The sequence below is a fragment of the Dromiciops gliroides genome, chromosome 1 (genome assembly GCF_019393635.1).
Source record: "Dromiciops gliroides isolate mDroGli1 chromosome 1, mDroGli1.pri, whole genome shotgun sequence".
NCBI lineage: Eukaryota > Metazoa > Chordata > Mammalia > Microbiotheria > Microbiotheriidae > Dromiciops > Dromiciops gliroides.
Window position 1 is genome coordinate 452,553,448 of NC_057861.1, and position 19,276 is coordinate 452,572,723.

Sequence of the window (19,276 nt, forward strand, 5' to 3'; positions counted from 1 at the left end):
TGTGACAACAAAGGTGGTGGAAGAACGCCAAGGACCCGAGGAAGCTTCTGCCTCTGCCTCAGCAATTTGATCCCAGCATGTTTCCTTTAATTATATATTCAAAAGATAAATAATAAAGGTGAAAAGACAAAGTCAAATTTTAAATTTTATAGATATATACCCCACTCTACTGCAAATGGAGGAACAAGTATCAGTATAAAGTATACACTGACCTTCCTAATCTACTTATAAGGGAAGATGTCTGAAGTGTGGGATTACAATTATAGTCAGTCAGTAAACACTTATTAAAGCACCTGCTACATGTCAGCTACTGTGCTAAGCTTTGGGGATTCAAAGAAAGGCAAGAAGGCAATCCTTGCTCTCAAAGAGCTGATGGTCTAACGGGGGAGACAACGTGTAGACAACTACATACAAACAAGCAGTCTACAGGATGGAAATCATCAACAGAGAATAAAGGGAATTAGAAATGTTTCCTGTAGAAGACATATCAGCACAGATTTGAAGGAGGACAGGGAAACCAGGAGGCAGAGATGAAGAGAGAATTGGGGGTATTGGGGAGTGCCAGACAAAACCCCTAGAATCAGAAGATGGATTGTCTTGTTTGGACTGAATGCTACATGGAGGTTGGGCTGAGGGTGTAAGGTATAAGAAGACTGGAAAGGGGTGTGTGTGTGTGTGTGTGTGTGTGTGTGTGTGTGTGTGTGTGTGTGTAAGGTAATGAAGAGTTTTGAATGCCTGGTACAAGAGCACTGGAGTTTATTAAGTAGGGGGGGTGATATTGTCAGCCCTGAACTTTAGGAAGATTGCTTTGACAGCTAAGTGGAGTACAGCAATTAGAGTGGCGAAAGACTTGAAGAAGGGAGACCAGTCAGTAAGCTATTAAAATACTCCAGGCATGAGGTGGTAAGGGCCTGCTCCAGGGTAGTGTCAATGTCAGAGGAGAAATATAGATTATATGTATGCAATTATGTAAAAACATTATAATATTAGTCATTTTATATAAGAAAACTTGAATAAAAGAAAAAAGTGAAGGAAAGTGAAAAATAACATGCTTCAATTTGTGTTCAGTCAATGTCAGTTTTTTCTTTGGCGGTAGATAGTATGCTTCATCGTTAGTCCTTTGGGATTGTCTTGGATCATTGTATTGCTGAGAATAGTTAAGTCATTCATAAGTCATTAAACAATATTGCTGTCATTGTGCACAATGTTCTTTTGGTTCTGCTCACTTCATTATGCATCAGTTCATACAAATCTTTCCAGGCCATTCTGAAATCATCCTGTTTGTAATTTCTTAGAGCACAATAATATTCCATTACCATCATATAACCCAGCTTATTTAGCCATTTCCCAATTGATGGTCATTCCTTTGACTTCCAATTCTTAGCCACTACAAAACAACTTGCTATAAATATTTTTGTACAAATAGATCCTTTTCTCTTTTTGGGGGATGTCTTTGGGATAGAAAACTAGCAGTGATATTACTTGGATCAAATGGTATGCACAGTTCTATATAGTTCCAAATTGCTTTCCAGAATGGTTGAATCTTTTCACAACTCCACCAACAGTGATTAGCATCTCTGTTTTCCCACATCCCCTCCAAAATCCAGTATTTTCCTTTTTCTGTTATATTTGCCACTCTGATAGGTGGGAGGTGATACCTCAGAGTTGTTTTAATTTGCATTTCTCTGATCAATAATGATCTAGAGCACAGAGAGCTGTGATTTCTTTGTCTCACATGCATTTTAAATTAATGCTCACAATAGGTAAAAAGAGGACAGGTTTAATTATCCCCATTTTACAAATGATTTTATAAATTGATTCTTAGTGAAGTTGGGATATATTCAGAGTTACAAGGTAAATATCAGAACCTCCTGAGACTAGGTATTCTGAATGTAACCCTAAGCCTATGCCATGGTCTTGCCCATTTATACATGGACAGATGACCTCAAATGAAGTTCAAAGAGTCATTTAGGCTAAGCAGAATAAAAGTTAAACCAAACAAAAAACTCCAGCTGTGTCTAAGTGAGGACACATTCCTTTATTTTTCTTTGCTTTCAAAATCATCTCGGCAGTTTTCAAAGTAGGCATAATTTTAAAAAGACTTTTTTTAGCTGAAGGCAGAAATAGCTCCGCATCTGCATTCAGCCTGACTCTTTGAACTTGACCAGAGATTATACAGGCGTTGGCATGATTATCTACAACTAACCAGGCTTCCCTCTATAGAGTGTTGTGCCTACATTAATAAGGTTGTTATGAGAAGCTAACCTTTTTTATAAATAAAAAAGTGAAATGAGTTTATATCATCTGTTGCAAGAGTTATACAGATGTACATATCATACGTAGCAGGAGGAAAACCATGGTACAATAGAAAGAACCCTAGATTTAGAGTACGAGGATCAGTGTTTAAATCCCAACCCTGACACTTACTATCTCTCTGACCTTGAGCAAGTCACTGAACATATTTGGGACCCAGTTTTCCTATGTGTAAAATGAAGAGGCCCTTTTAGCTCTAAGTCTATGATTCTGTATTCAGCTCATCGTGTACATGAGGCACTGTGGGATACTGGCAAGAGATGGAGTTTAAGAGGCAGGAGTTTTGGGTACTAAATCCTGGCCTGCCTCTTCTACCAACTAAATCCACAATGCTGAACCCTCTTTGGCCTTAGCTGCCCTCTTTGTGAAATGTAGGAGTTGAGTTAGATGCTCTTTATGGTCCCATATAGTGCTTTCATTCTGATTCTGAACTATGGAATACCTTACTGAGAGAAAGAAACTGAACACTGGAGCTGGATTACAGTAGGGGAGGAATTTGTGGCATTCCCATCCCTTGGACAAGTCACAACTTTATTTGCCCTAGTTTTCTTATCTATAAAATGAGATGGAGAAGGAAATGACAATGCACTCCAGTATCTTTGTCAAGAAAATCCCAAATGGAATCATGAATATTCAGACAGGACTGAAACACCTTAACAACAAAAAGCCTTCTTGCAAATTTAAGGTCCTTTCTGGCACCTGTGACCCCCTCCAGTTATTGGCTCCTTGGCTGAAAGGCCTTTTTTCCTATTGCCATTTTCTACTCTATTTTCTCTATCATATTTCAGAACCTAAAACTTTTTACTTTAATGTGCTTATTTTACTGAAGTATAACTATGTATTTGAGTGGCTGTAAATGAATAAGATTTATTGTTCATTGTGTCAGTTTCAGTATTTTTTTGTGACACTGGTCTAAAGAATTAAAATATGGAAATTCATGATTTAAAAAAATAAATTACTATAACAAAGTTTTAGAGATACATTTTGAGAATATCCTTATGAGAATGAGAACTTTATTTCGGCTTGAACTATAATTGCTTTTAAGTGCCTACCATATGTTATGTTAATAGATTCTTTTCTATCTAAGTGCTATTGATACAATCTGATATCACAGACCATCACCCAAGCATGAAACTAAATTAAAAATTCATGGGATATGCTAATTCTTCAGCATTTGTCTTCTCTTTCAGTAAGGAAAGATTATTCACAGATAAGAATTGTTCATTTTTTTTTCTAGAAAATAAGGGTTCCAATAATTTTTACCCACGTTCATCCTTCCTTTTGTATCCCTTCTGATTTAGACAAGGCCTTGCAAATGCTGAAATCCCTAGAGATACCAGGACTGTGTATCATTCAGTTCTTTGAGAATTTGGATGATTATGATACTGCAATTTGTTTTGTAGGATTATAGTTGGAAAAAATGTTAGAAATAGTTTTGTCTGGTAGCTTCATTTTACAGATGAAGAGACTGAAGCCTGGAGAAGGGTGTTCACATAGATAATATGTAGCTGAGTCAAGACTGAAGCCCAGTCCCTTTGCCTTCAGTTGGAGCTCTATTTCCACTGTACTACAGTCTTGGATACCAATATTCCTTTATGTCAAATGACCACATTTTAAAACTAAATTACAACCTGACTAAGAGTAGAGGGAAAATAGTTTAATATTCCTTTCTCTATTTCAAATTTTTATTTGATAACAATATATTCCCTACAGATTTTTCTCCAAGAGCTGACCTATCCTGAACTCTTCTAAAGCTGACTTTTCTAGAAGCCCTGTTTCAGATTTAATTTCCTTCAGAATCTTGATATATAATATGTATATTATATGTGAACAAGCCTGTTAATTGTTACTTAATCACGGTTTTAGCTTTTAATAAAATCTCTCAATAGTAAACTTTGGTTAGAAAAACTTTCCCCACATAAAATGATGAAAATAAGACTAACTCTTGGACTTGTCAATTAATCAACAAAGTTATGCAGTACATACTGTGTGCAAGGAACGAGGGATGCAAATATAAAAGTGAGATAGTCTCTGACTCTTAAGGAGCTTAGCTTTTACTGTACCCAAAGAAAAATTTCACAACCGTTCTGTGTATGCCTATAATTTCCTTTTCATTCCCTGTTTGCTCTTTGGTATAGCATGGTAAAAAGGAAAGAGCCCTGGCTTCAGTCAGGAAAGGGGTTCAAATCTCTCCTCTGACACTTATTAGCCATGAGACCAGGGACACAAGTCATTCAATTACTCCAAGCCTCAGGTTTCTCATCTGTAAAATCAAGCTAATATTCACACTACATATTTTAGAGGAAAGAAATATGCTTAAAGTGATATAGAAATGTGGGCTGTTATTATTATTTGTGTTCCTCTAGTATGTGTCTTTGATATTGAAAAGTGTCAGAGTTGGTGAGTCATATGTGCATTGCTGCCTTTGTCTATTTGTTTAATGAGAAATGTTACTACTTCTTGAAATTCTGGATTGTAAAACATTTTTTATATAACAATTTAAATTCATGGACCTACTGAGCTTTTGTAATATGTATGATGGATTCACAAGGTTTAAGGTAACCTGATCCTTTATTCTGAAAGGTGGCTAATAAAAATGTGCTTCAGAAATATCTCAGGCTCCCCTACGGCATTATCTTTTGGCCAACATCACTTTTGTCTCCATTAATTCTTACTTACACCATTTGAGCATGTGAATACTGCCTAGCCTGACTTTGTGATATGAGTCTTGGGAGTACTCTAGTAAAACTTGCTTTTAGATTGTTTTTTGACTTAGTGTAGGTCAAAGTAGTTGTAGAAACAGAGCATAGTGGATTAACACCAAGGAAATGGGCCCAGGTAGAAAGGTTGGTAATGGGGTTCTGATCTTCCCTCTGTTCTAGAAATAGAAGGAAGAAAAAAAGATAAGAAATGGATGGGATACTTTAGTATTTAGTATTTTATTTTGTTAAGTTCCTATCAGAATGGCAAATATAATAAAAATGGAAAATATTGGATGTTGGAGGGGTTGTGGGAAAGCGGGGACACTAATCCATTGTTGGTGGAGTTGTGAAGATCCAACCATTCTGGAGAACAATTTGGAACTATGCCCAAAGGGCTATAGAACTGTGCATACCCTTTGATCTGCTGCTGGGTTGATATCCCAAAGACATTCCCAAAAAGAGAAAAAGACCTATTTGTACAAAAATATTTATGGCATCTCTTTTTATAGTGGCTAAAAATTGGAAATCAAAGGAATGCTCATCCATTGGGGAATGGCTAAACAAACTGTGGTATATGATGGTGATGGAATATTATTGTTCTATAAGAAATGACAAGCAGAATGATTTCAGAAAGGCCTGGAAAGACTTATATGAACTGATGTATAGTGAAGTGAGCAGAACCAAGAGAACGTTGTGCACAGTGATGGCAATATTGTTTGATGAAGAACTCTAAAGGACTATCGATGAAACATACTATCCACCTCCAAAGAAAGAACTGATATTGATGGAACACAGACTGAAGCATGCTATTTTTCACTTTTTTTCATTTTCTTTTAATCAAGTTTCTGTGTACAAAATGACAAATATGGTAATGTTTTGCATAATCATTAAAAAAAGATCTGTGTAGTCAGGGAAGATCAAACTCTTTCTACCAATGCAGATCAGCAGCAATTCTGTAAGTTTTAGAGAGAGTTGCATCCAGCATTGGAAAGTTAAATGACTCCCTCAGGGTGACAAAGTTACCCTCTTGTTTACAGAAGAGCTGTTCAGCTTTTTAATTTAATAAATTTGGAAAATAGAATAGAGTCCATCCTAGTGTAACCAAATCAATTACATTTTAATGATTTATAATAGGATACATCTAAGATTAAAATAAATCTTTAAAATGTTCAAAATAAGGCTTATGCATTTCAGCCATATAAACCAAAGAAATAGGTTTAAAATATAAGAAATCTTAAATTATAGTTTAAGTAGAGGACAGTTAAATATTTATAATGTACCTACTGTATATAAGATTTTGTTCTAAACAGTGTAAAGGACACAAAGGAAAGCAAGGTATTGTTCTTATGCTGCTTAATCTCCTACAAAGAAAAAATACTTGAAAAGTTAAATAATAGCCTAACAAGTGACTATATAAGACAATAAAATTAATTTTAAAAAACTTTTAACAGATTTATAGTGAAATCTAGATATTAAAGCCATATCCTTCAGAAATTATAGCTTCTATTACCATCCAGATATTGATGATTTTCCTCCTGTTAACTTCTCCCCTAGATATTCTAAACAGGCAGCTAGGCAGTACAGTGGAGAGAGTACAGGATCTGGAGCCAGGAAGATCTAAGTTCAGATTTGACCTCAGACATTTACTAGCTGTGTTGTCATGGGCAAGTCATTTAACCTCTGTTTTCCTCAGTTTTCTCATCTGTAAAATAGGGATAATAGTAACTTCTACCTTCTATGGTTGTTGTGAGGATCAAATAAGACAATAATTGTAAAGCAGTAAGGTACCTATAAGCACTATATAAATGTTAGCTATTATTATAAAATAATAGTGTTTGCCAGTGCAGAGAGGCACTGCAGCTTTTGAACAGACTATTATTATTGGGATCAGTAAGATTTTGATTAAAGCCCTGCCTTTGACACACTTTCTATGTGGCCCTAGGCACATAGTGTTTCCAGACAGCTCTCTTTTCTGAAGACAAGACATAAACTGCATAAGAAGATGCTAGTGTGTATTGGTAGAAGAAATTCCTCATTAAAAGCTACTTACAATGACAAAATCACAGCTTCCATTAAAAAAAATTGACTATGGGTTGGTATACATGAATCTATACAAATTATCACATGAATCAACATGTAGAATGTCTATAAAAACAGGATTCTATCCAAAGTACACCATTTCTATAACTGAATATATGTATGTACCATTTTCCAAACACATGGTAAAAAGTTGCTAAATTTTGATGAGGGTGGAGATTTGATGACAATGTCCTGATTTTCTTACATGGAATCTCCTTTACTGAGTGATTGGGTTCAGTGTTTATCAAAAAATAATTTGCATTTAATTTCAGATAGCAGAGGAGGGGTCCACCATTTCCTGTGTCATTGAGAGAACCCGGGGAGCCCTGGATTATGTGCATGTTTTTTACACCATCTCACAGATCGATTCCACCAGCATTAATTATATTGTTGATGATTTTGCTAATGCCAGTGGAACTATCACATTTCTCCCTTGGCAGAGATCAGAGGTAAATCCCACCTTCTCTTATTATTGTTAATTATTTGTTTCTTTGAAAGTCTCCTGGAATGTAATTTTCTGGTATATGTATTCTTTAACTTAATCCCGGAGGTTATTATTTCAGAACTTTGAGTGCTTAAGGACTTAACAATATGAATATAATTTAAAACAGTGTGGATTTTTTTTATGTTCATGTGTATGTTTAGGGTGAGATAGAAATGATAAGAAGACCCAGACACAGTCCCTTTTGGACTTTCATATGAAAGAAAAAGTATGGCTTTGAAATTTATTTGACCCTATGATTTCCCATTTCTTCTTATTCAAGCCAAATGAGCTAGCATATCTAAAGTGCTTACAGAACTTAAAACACATTGAAGACCAGTACAACTACATGCCATAAAGCTTTCAAATATATTTTGTTGCTGTGTACACAGGTATTTTTTCCCTAAAATTTAACTTCTATCATTCATGAATTGAAAATAGGAAATATACTTGTAATCTGATACTGTTATTCATACTTCCACATGAAACTTTTCAATATTATCATCCTTTTTGTTTAAAAGTAAGTCTCAGTGTTTAAAGTATCCCATTGAATGGACTAATCTTTTGAAGAATTATTTCTTAATATCATATTAAGAAATATATTTCCATCTTTATTTTTCCATGCTAAAAATGGGAAGTGCTGAGGACATAGAGAAGGTGGGAATTTATATATTGATATTATTTCAGTAAGAGTAAACACTGGCAGCTACTAAATTGGGAGGAAAATTCTTCCCAAGTAAATGAATGCAATAAAATCTCCCTTTAACTTGCATGAACTGATGATGAGTGAGATGAGCAGAACCAGAAGAACATTATACACAGTATCATCAACATTATATGTGATAGACTAGATTCTTCTCACCAGTCCAATGGTACAAGAAAGTTCCAAAGGACTCATGATGGAAAAGGCTCTCCAAATCCAGAAAAAAAAAGGAACTGTGGAATATGGATGCTGATTGGACCATACTATTTCTTTTGTTTTTGGTGCTGTTGGTTTTCTGTTTTGAGGTTTTTCTTTTTTTCTCTGATTCTTCTCTTATAACATGACTAATGCAGAAATATGTTTAATGTTATTATGTATATATAACCTATATCAGATTACCTGCTGTCTAGGGGAAGGGAGAGGGAGGGTAGGGAGGGAGAAAAATTTGAAATTGGAAATCTTATATAAACAAATGTTGAAAACTATTTCTACATGTAACTGGAAAATAATAAAATGATTTTATTTTTTAAAAAAGCTCCCTTTAGAGCAAAATATATGAAAAGTGACTTCTCCTGTCACAGAACTACCCAAAAAAACCAGCCAGAAGCCCATGGGCAATAGAGCAATAAGAAAGAGAGCTTTCATCAAAGTCCTTGTGGGCATAGGCAAACAAGACTGCAGCCTCCCAGCAGAAACACATGGAGCCTGAGGTACTGAAAGCAGAAGGCTCCCCAGTCCCACTCAAAAAATTCTAGGATGGTTGGAAAGCCCTGGGATAGGGACCTTTCAGGCCCCAGAAAGTGGCTGTAACTAGGGCAGTGCAGCAGTACTCAGATTGGCAGACTCCAGTCCCAGAAACTGCTCAACATTCGATATTGAGATGTTCTAGAAGTCATTGAAGGAAGATATGGCATCCTGAACATTAAAGATCCAGGAGGTTACCTAGGAAGAAACCTAGGAACCTGGAGTCTCATTTGGGAAAAATATACTGCCTAGAATTATGTCCCTCATATATTTAAAGTTTTCTGTTTTCTTTTTCTATATACCATTTGTTGTATCATTATGCCTATAATTATTGGCCTCAGCTCCTTTGAGAGCAGTTATTCCTTTTGGCCACATGGTGGTCACTTAGCAGCAGCAGCAGCAGCAGCAGCAGCAGCAGCAGCAGGAGGTAGTCAGTGTTACTTGACTCTACAATGAAGGTCACTTTTATGTTATAATAATCTTAAATAAATAATAATAGCTTATTATGAGCAACAGATATTCATTGAGTACCCATTCTTTGTAAGAAACTATTCCAGGGCAGCTAGGTGGTGCAGTGGATAAAGCACTGGCCTTGGATTCAGGAGGACCTGAGTTCAAATCCAGCCTCAGACACTTGACACTTAACTAGCTGTGTGACCCTGGGCAAATCACTTAACCCTCATTACCCTGCAAAAAAAAAAAAAAAACAAAAAAAACAAAAAACTATTCCAAATACTGTGGACAAAGGTAATGCCCAGAATTACATTTAAGCTTCAACTCTTTCCCAATCACCTTTCTCAAAAGATTAGGAGTTAGAAAAGCACATTCACAATAAAGAGAATAAGTCTACAGTTGAAATAGTTCATAGAATTTTCACATTGATGAAGATACAAATTTGGTCATATGGACCACGATGCAAATTAACATATTTTGAGCAATGAGTAATTTAGAAGGAATACAAGCCAATTGTTTCAGAGAAAATTAGCCAATGAAATAATAAAAATAACTTTACTACATAATTTCAAATTAAATACAAAGAACAATGTGGGGATACCTATGCTTTAGGAAAATCATTTGGCAGCTGTATAGAAGATAGATTAGAAAAAGAAGTAACATGAGGCAAGGAGACAAATTAGGAGGTTACTGCAATAATCCAAGTAAGTATTGACAAAGGCCTAAACTAGCGTAGTGGCTGTGAGAGTAAAGAAAAGGGGACATATATATAAGAATTATTGTGTGTGGGGGGATGGCTAGGTGGCATAGTGGTTAAAGCACTAGCCCTGGATTCAGGAAGATCTGAGTTTAAATCCAGCCTGAGACACTTGATTCTTACTAGCTGTGTGACCCTGGGCAAGTCACTTAACCCTCATTACTCTGCAAAAAAAAAAAAAAAGAAAATTAATCTGTCCCTCTCACTATCCTCATTCATGCCCCAATTAAACACATTAAAAATATCTCAATGGGGCAGCTAGGTGGATCAGTGGAAAAAGCATTGGCCCTGGATTCAGGAGGATCTGAGTTCAAATCCGACCTCAAACACTTGACTAGCTGTGTGACCCTCGGCAAGTCACTTAACCCTCATTGCCCTGCAAAAACATCTCAAAAAATATATATACATAGTCTACATAACACATTTTCACATTAGCCACCTATGATTCTTTTTAACTCTAAAATCCTAAAAACACCAGTTTAATAAATATGTATATGTTGAGATTTACATGAAACAATAATTTAACACTTTAAGAAAACTACCTAGAGAAGGTGACAGGACTTACCAATACTTTAAAATAATTTAGTTTTATTTTATATAACTACATAATTAATATAATTAATTTTCATAAAAGAGAATTGCAGAGGACTTAAACATTTATGAAATGTATACTCATAGCTAAGATCAAATTTTCAAAATAGTTTGTAGACTTAAGAAGTGTTTTCTTTATCAGAAGGTTTCAATCCAGTTCTGCTAAAATGTTACATGCCTGCTATGTGTGATCTACTGCAAGCTCTCTGATATTCCCTCAGAAACATAAAACTGCAGTCTTGCCTTAGCTCCTTCATGCATACATCCTTCTTTGGACCTGTTCTCATTCTTTACAGATTTCCCTTAAAAAAAAACAAAACAAAAAAACTGTTTCAGAGTTTCCAGATTTGTATCCTATAATAATAATACTAGTAGTGATGATACTAATATTAATAACTAGAATTGACATAGTGCTTTAAGGTTTACAAAGTGTTTTGCAAATATTATCTTAGTTGATGCTCACAACAATTCTGTGAGAGAGGTGCTATTATTATCCCTGGTTTTTTTTGTTTTGTTTTTTGTTTTGTTTTTGTGGGGCAATGAGGGTTAAGTGACTTGCCCAGGGTCACACAGCTAATAAATGTCAAGTGTCTGAGGTCGGATTTGAACTCAGGTCGTCCTGAATCCAGGGCCAGTGCTTTATCCACTGTGCCATCTAGCTGCCCCCTAATTAATGTTTTTTTGTTTTGTTTTGTTTTGTTTTGTTTTGTTTTAGTGAGGCAATTGGGGTTAAGTGACTTGCCCAGGGTCACACAGCTAGTAAGTGTCAAGCGTCTGAGGCCGGATTTGAACTCAGGTACTATCCCTGTTTTAAAGTTGAGGAAACTGAGGCAGAAGTGAGTTGTGACTTGCTTAGGGGTCACATGGTTATTAGGTATCTAAAGGAAGATTTGCATTCAGGTCTTCTTGAATCCAAGTCCCACGTTCTCTCCACTGTGCTACTTAGTGGCACCCAGTTTGGTAACACATTCTGAACAACCTAACATTTTGGACAGATTATACTTTACCTCCTACAATTATTTGAGGAATTTAATTAGGAGACCAGTGTTACACACATATTTAAACACTGAATACAAATGAGTCTCAATTACAAATAACTAAAAAATTAATTATAGTTTAAAGGACACTACTTTTTCTTTGGGGAGTAATTTCCATGTTTCCTAACATCTCTGAATTTTTATTATTCTAGGTCTTGAATCTCTATGTTATCGATGATGATATCCCAGAGCTTAATGAGTATTTCCGGGTGACACTGGTCTCTGCAATTCCTGGAGATGGGAAAATAGGTTCAACTCCAACTAGCGGAGCAAGCATAGATACTGAAAAGGAAACGACAGATATCACCATCAAAGCCAGTGACCATCCATATGGTAACACCCTTATCAGAAATCATCCTTTGTCCTGCTTTTGGGCTTCAGATTGGTCAAATGAGGAAAATGAAGCTTTGATAAGTGACAGAAGGAAAAGTTCTGATTTGGACACTAAGCACTTAATCTTTTAATTTGAATGCCATCCTATACATGAACAACTATAAAGCTATATTGCTGAATTACATAAATATATGATATATAAACATATGAATAAATGTCACTTTTATGTAAAATTATAATTAATTTTATATTCAAGCTTTTAAAAACTCAGTTTTTAAAAATTGAGATTATCTATACATACCACTTTCCTTTCTACTCTTGTTTAGTATCCCTTCATTTGTGTGCAGCCTAAAATCCAGCAGGAACTAGAAGTGAAGGTTTTTTAGAGACCCAAGGAGTCTTTTATTATAGTCTTACAGTAACTAGAGAAATTTCCTGTATCATCCCTGTGAGAGTATGTTAACCTGGTTATAGATAGCAAAGCAAGAAAGAAGATAGTTGTCAGGGGGTGGGCTGGGGATAGAGAAGAGGAATGTCCTAGTTTAGTGAAATGGGCACTGGATTGGGAGTCAAGAGCTTTAAGTTCAGTTCTTTGTTCAACCAGAAAAATCACTTAAACTTTTTAAGCCTCAGTTTATTCATATGTCAAATAAGGACCTTGTGCTAGGTGATTTCTAAGGTTCCAGTTCTAACATTAGGTGATTCTGTATTTGGGAGCTAAAAAACAAAGGTGGATGGCTTTCCATCTCCCAAGTGTTTATAATGAGGCCTTTAAAACAAATTATGTTGCTACCTCTCATAAAATGAAAGCCAAAAACAGATTTCAAATACTTTTTGATTATATGAATTTTTTTGATTCAAGTCATTTGATAGATAGTGATTGTGGTTGTAAAATTAAGCAATCATCAGTTTGACTTAAATTTAGACATTCTTGTTTTTAAAAATATTCAAATTTGAATTAATTGAATTTTGCTATTGGGGAAAAGATTAAAAAAAGAATGAATGAATGAATGAAGCACTTTGTACAAAGTACTGTATTAAGTACTGGAGATACAAATAGAAAAGTCAGTTAGTCCCTGCTCCATAGGAGCTCACATTCTAAGGGGAAAACAACACACATGAAAGGTATCTCAACCAATCACTCATATTGCATATTAATTGTATATATCATTTAAAATTAAACTCCACTAATACCCTCTACCAGTATGTCAACATGGTGGAGAAGTGACCTATGGTCATTGAAGGCTATACTAGGAGAGAGTGAGCTCTGCGTAGTCCTATGAAAGTAGAAATGTTTTTACTGAATATCTGTTATTTGAGGACCAGCCTGGCCAAGGCTCTCCAGAAAAAAAAATGTAGGTATGAGACGTTTTAAAGTTTAATATGCATTATTGGAGCAGCTAGGTGGCGCAGTGGATAAAGCACTGGCCCTGGATTCAGGAGGACCTGAGTTCAAATCCGGCCTTGGACACTTGACACTTACTAGCTGTGTGACCCTGGGCAAGTCACTTAACCCCCATTGCCCCGAACCCCCCCCCCAAAAAAAACCCCAAAACAATAATATGCATTATTAACTTTTTCTCTATCGCACTGTCTAGATAATTAACAAAACAATAAATCAAGCCCCAATTTGTGGCATTTGTTGATTTCTAAGGTATAAATGTTCACATTGAAATTTTAACAATTGTTTCACTAAGCCCTAGCTTCTTAAACTGTGAATCGTGACCCCATATGGGGTTGTGTAATTTGTTGTGAAAAATTTGGCAACAGTAAAAGGTTATGTATACCTATTTTATATACCTATATACCTGGGGTCATGCAAAAATTTTTCAGGCAAAAAGGGGTCATGAGTGGAAAAAGTTTAAGAAGCCCTGGTCTAAGCCATTTTGAGTTAACTCCAGCACACCCTTGCTTCCAACATACCTGACCATGTATGTTCAGCCTTTGTTTAAAGACCTCAAGAGGAGGGGATCCCACTACTTCCTAAGGCAGCTCATTCCACTGGTAGACAGCTTTGCTTATTGGGAGTTTTATTTCATATCAAGACTAAATTTGCTTCTTTGAAACTTTTACTCGTTGCTCCTAGTTCTGCCTTCAGGAGCCAAGTAAAACAAGTCTAATTCCTCTTGTAAGAGATAGCCCTTTAGTGTTGGTAATGGTGGTGGTGGTAGCAGCAGCAGCAGCAGCAGCAGTAGTAGTAATAGTATTAATAGTGGTGGTGGTAGTGATGGTAGTGTTAGTAATAGTAGTGGTGATAGTAGTGGCAGTGGAGCAGTTAGGTGACTCAGTGAATAGAACACTGTTCCAGGAATCAGGAAGGCTCTTCTTCCTAAGTTCAAATTTGGCCTCAGACACTTAATAGGTGTATAACTCTGGGTAAATGACTTAACACTACCTCAGTTTCCTAATCTGTAAAATGAGCTGGAGAAGGAAATTGAAAACCATTCCAGCATTTTTGCCAAGAAAACCCCAAATGGGGTCACAAAGAGTCAGACACAACTAAAAAGTAGTGGTGATAGTGGTGGTGGTGGTGGTGGTAGTAGTAGTAGCAGTAGCAGTAGTAGTAGTAGTAGTAGTAGTAGTAGTTGTTGTTGTTGTTCAGCCATTTTTTCAGTTGGGTCTGACTCTTTATGACCCCATTTGAGGTTTTCTTGGCAAAGATATTGGAATGGTTTTCAATTTCCTTCTCCAGCTAATTTTACAGATAAGGAAAATGAGACAAATAGGGTTAAGTAACTTGTCCAGGGTCACATAGCTACTAAGTGTCTGAGGCCATATTTAAACTCAGGTCTTCCTGACTCCAGGACCAGTGCTGTATCTGCTGTACTACCTAGCTGCCCCTGTAGTATAGTAATAGTAGTAATGGTAGGAGTAGTATTAGTAATAGGAGCAGCAGCAGTAGCAGCAGCAGTGGCAGTAGAAGTAGCAGTAATAGTAGTAGTAGTAGTAGTAGTAGTAGTAGTGATGGTGGTATAAGTAGTAGTAGTAGTAGTGATGGTGGTATAAGTAGTAGTAGTAACTAACATTTATATAGTGCTTTGTTGTTTTTTTTGGAGGGGCAATGAGAGTTAAGTGCTCAGCTAGTAAGTGTCAAGTGTCTGAGGCTGGATTTGAACTCAGGTCCTCCTGAATCCAGGGCCAGTGCTTTATCTACTGCACCACCTAGCTGCCCCCTGTGCTTTAATGTTTTTAAAGCACCTTACAAATATCTCATTTTATCCCCATAAAATGCTATAAGGTAGTGCTATTATCATCCTCATCTTCTCAATAGGGAAACTGAGGCTAGAAGCAGTTAAGGGACTTGTCCAGAGTCATACAACTAGTAAGTGTCTGAAGAAGGATTTGAACTGAGGGCTTCCTAAATCCTGACTCAGTGCTCTACCCACTTTATTACCTAGCTGCCCCAAATACTTTCATCTAGCTAATGGATGAAAACACAGATGTTCTTTTAAAATGAATAATGAAATCTATGGTGGTTTTGTATTTGTTAGGTTTATTTCAGTTCTCTGTGGGAATGCCTCCTCAGCCTGATGATAAGATGACTTTGCCTACAACTAGTATCCCACATATGACTGTGAAGGAGGAAGATGGAGAAGTTAAATTGTTGGTAGTTCGTGCACAGGGTCTTCTGGGAAGGGTGATGGTGGAATATAGAACAGTTTCACTGACAGCATTTAGTCCTGATGATTATCAGGTAAGTGGATGGGAATGTAAAATAGAGCACAAAGCACCCTCAGCTTTTTGCTTATTTTTGTTTTTATTTGAGGGAGATAGATTAAAGCGCTTGTGTAGACCAATGTACAAAATATCACTTAAAATAATGTTAATTAATAATAAAGTGATATTAAATAGTAATAGTATAATAAATTTAATTAAATATTACTTAAAACAACACTTCATCATTGGTAGTGTAAAGAATTAATTGTTATTTGAGGTTTTTATGACCCCATCTTTTGGCTAGAATTAAAAAAAAAAAACCTCGGTGTGCACTGGCCTGAGGCACCGCAAACTGCATGGTGCTCCACCCACTGGTTGTAGCCATTGCCATGGCGCTCGGACCTCACTTCATCACTACTCACCGATGCCTACATGGGCCTGGCAAAATTATAATGATTGGAAGCCTAGTGAGGGCAGTCATGTGACTGTCAGAGTGGCCAGCCAATTGGCTGGGGGCATTGTGGAGTTTGCTGGGAAGGGGGAGGAGAATTTGCCATTCTAGTTGGAAGCTCGGAGGCGACAGGAGTGCTGCTGTGTATTCTCAACTGATTCCTGGGCAGTGGTGTTTTTTCAGGTTTTATAATTTCCCTTTCCCCATTTTATTTCCTTTCCCTTGATCCTATTGATCATGTTTGTGGTTTTTTTTTTAAAGTTCGTTCTTGTTAAAATAAATCCTCGGGCAGCTAGGTGGTGCAGTGGATAGAGCACCAGCCCTGGATTCAGGAGTATCTGAGTTCAAATCCGGCCTCAGACACTCAATACTTACTAGCTGTATGACCCTGGGCAAGTCACTTAACCCCAATTGCCTCACCAAAAAAAAAAAAATGTGATTGGGAAAATAAATCCTGGGGGCAGCTAGGTGGTGCAGTGGATAGAGCACCAGCCCTGGAGTCAGGAATACCTGGGTTCAAATCCGGCCTCAGACACTTAACACTTACTAGCTGTGTGACCCTGGGCAAGTCACTTAACCCTAATTGCCTCACAAACTAACTAAATAAATAAATGCTGTTCTGTTTTGAGAGAGGCTGCTGGTCTCCTTCCTTGCCCCAATATTGCAGCAAGCCACTTAGCTAACACTCCCCAATTAAAAATTGGTCCCCAGAGTAGCTAGGAATACTCATATGAGCTGATTCAGCGTGAAGGGAGAAGTAGTGAGCTAGACAACTATATTATAGTAACCATGTTATAAATACAAAATGCTTTATGTTTATAAAAGTATTTACATTTATATTACTATGATTTATTCATAAAAGATATTTTCGAAGCATACATATTAATAATTTGTTCCTGATTACCAAACAAAATCTGTAACATTAACACATGCAAATTTTATGTTAATTTCTGATAAATCTAGTACTTTGTACTTTTCATTGTTTTTCCTGTGATTATTTTTCCTTCCTCTTTTCTTTAATATATTTATTCCTTCTGGCCTGCTCATTTTGCTTTGTTACACATTTTTTATGCTTAATGTTTTTGAGATTTCTTCTTTAAAAACATTTATTACTACCTTTAGCTTTGATGTCATATGAATTGCAAATATATTCTTACTCCTCTTCTACCTAAAAATCTTTCCTTTGTTTTAAAAGAAAGCAATAGGGCGAAGTAGCTCAGAAAAACCAACTAATACATTGATTTTACAATATCCCATACACGTAGTCAAGAATGTTGGAGGGTGGGGCAGCTAGGTGGTGCAGTGGATAGAGCACCAGCCCTGGAGTCAGGAGTACCTGAGTTCGGATCCGGCCTCAGACACTTAACACTTACTAGCTGTGTGACCCTGGGCAAGTCACTTAACCCCAATTGCCTCACTAAAAAAAAAAAAAAGAATGTTGGAGGGTGGAGGAGATATTGGGAAGGTAGAGGTACTTTTTGCATGCTGATTAGTTAATCATTAAAGAGTTGATTCACTCTAATTAAGTTGGGGAAGAGGATTGGGAAAAACATGTATTAGTCCAAACAAGTAGAGGAAAAATGATGAGGGAAGAAACACTTTTAGTGTGGCTGGAGGAGTGGAATATTTGAAAGCATAGAAAATTATGTTGAGACATGAATTTATAAGTTTGGGATTTTGGTGTTGGTTTAGTTCCATATTGTGGGTAAAGGTGAATTTTGAATCTACCACTGTGTTGCTGAATTAGTAGAGGAGAAGGAAGTAGTTGGATTGAGGAGGTTTTGTGGTCAGGATATTAGAGAGGTTGTCAAGGTGAACATTGAAATTGACAAGGGTGAAAGCAAGAAGCTGGTTGATAGGGAAGACCAGGAGTCAAGTCCTGAAATCTTTGGGGAAGTTAGGAAACTCAGTGGATGATAGCATCCAAGATTGGAGAGCTAGAACAGAGTATATAGACTTTGGAGGAAAAGTTTAGGGTGGCCCAACCATTGAAGGGTATGGTAGTGGAGAGCAACCCCACTTGCTGGCACTGTAAAACAAGGTATATGGGAAATGTCATTAGCCATATTGTCATGTCACAGTCTTCTTCCTCTTCTCTCCTCTGTCCAGTAGTTTCTTCATATAAAAGACAGTGTAGCATTGTGGAAAGAGCACTTGGGACTGGCATCAAGAAGGGTCCTTGTTTTAATCATACTTCCAACACTAAATTAGCAATGTGTTCTTGGGAAAATCACTCTCTGAGCCTCAGTTTCCTCATCTCTGAAATGAGAAAAATACCTGTAATATTACATTCTTCATAGAATTGTTGTGAGGGTCAAATGAGATAGTATGTGGGGAACGCTTTGTTAATCTTAAGACTATATAAATGTCAACCATGTTTTTTTTCTTCTTCTATTGAGACCCCATAAGATCTTTCCTCTTAAGTTTTGCTTGCCTGCTTTTTCTTGGAATCATGTATAACTGGTTAAAAAAGTCTTTTGCTGTAGGACATTCAGAGACTGTTTCTTTGTCTTCATTTCCCCACTTCCTTCTCTTGGTTAGGTGTACTCTCCAACCCAGGAACTAATCAGGGTGGTTAAAACAACAGTTTATTATAGAAAATGTTCTAAATGACATTTCTTCTTTTTTCCAATTTCTTTATTTCTTGGAGCCTCTTCACAATGTTCTTAGAGTTCTCTTTTTAAGTCCATCAATTTATATTTTATAAATGTAGATCTACTTTATTATTTCTCCTATCTTCCCAGGTTTTCTTTTTAGTTCCTTGGTCTTTGTGCCTTACTCTATCATCTCCACCATCCTTTTAAAAATAATATAATAATTTTCAATTAGCTACAATCTATTTTCTTTCTCTCTCACCCCATCCCCATTATAAAAAACAACAGCAACAATGACAACAGCAGCAATAATAACACCATCACCACCCTGTAGCAAATATGCATTGTCAAGCAAAACAAATTTCCACATAGACATGTACA

General features: G+C 36.5%; 1 protein-coding gene across 1 annotated transcript in view; it reads left to right on the plus strand.

The window, feature by feature from the left end:
• Window positions 1-19,276, plus strand: part of ADGRV1 (adhesion G protein-coupled receptor V1) — a 786,537-nt gene that overhangs the window by 104,590 nt on the left and 662,671 nt on the right. Inside the window, 3 exon segments of the mRNA XM_043996987.1 lie at window positions 7,367-7,543; window positions 12,013-12,193; window positions 15,685-15,887. Coding sequence (XP_043852922.1) covers window positions 7,367-7,543; window positions 12,013-12,193; window positions 15,685-15,887 — 561 coding nt within the window.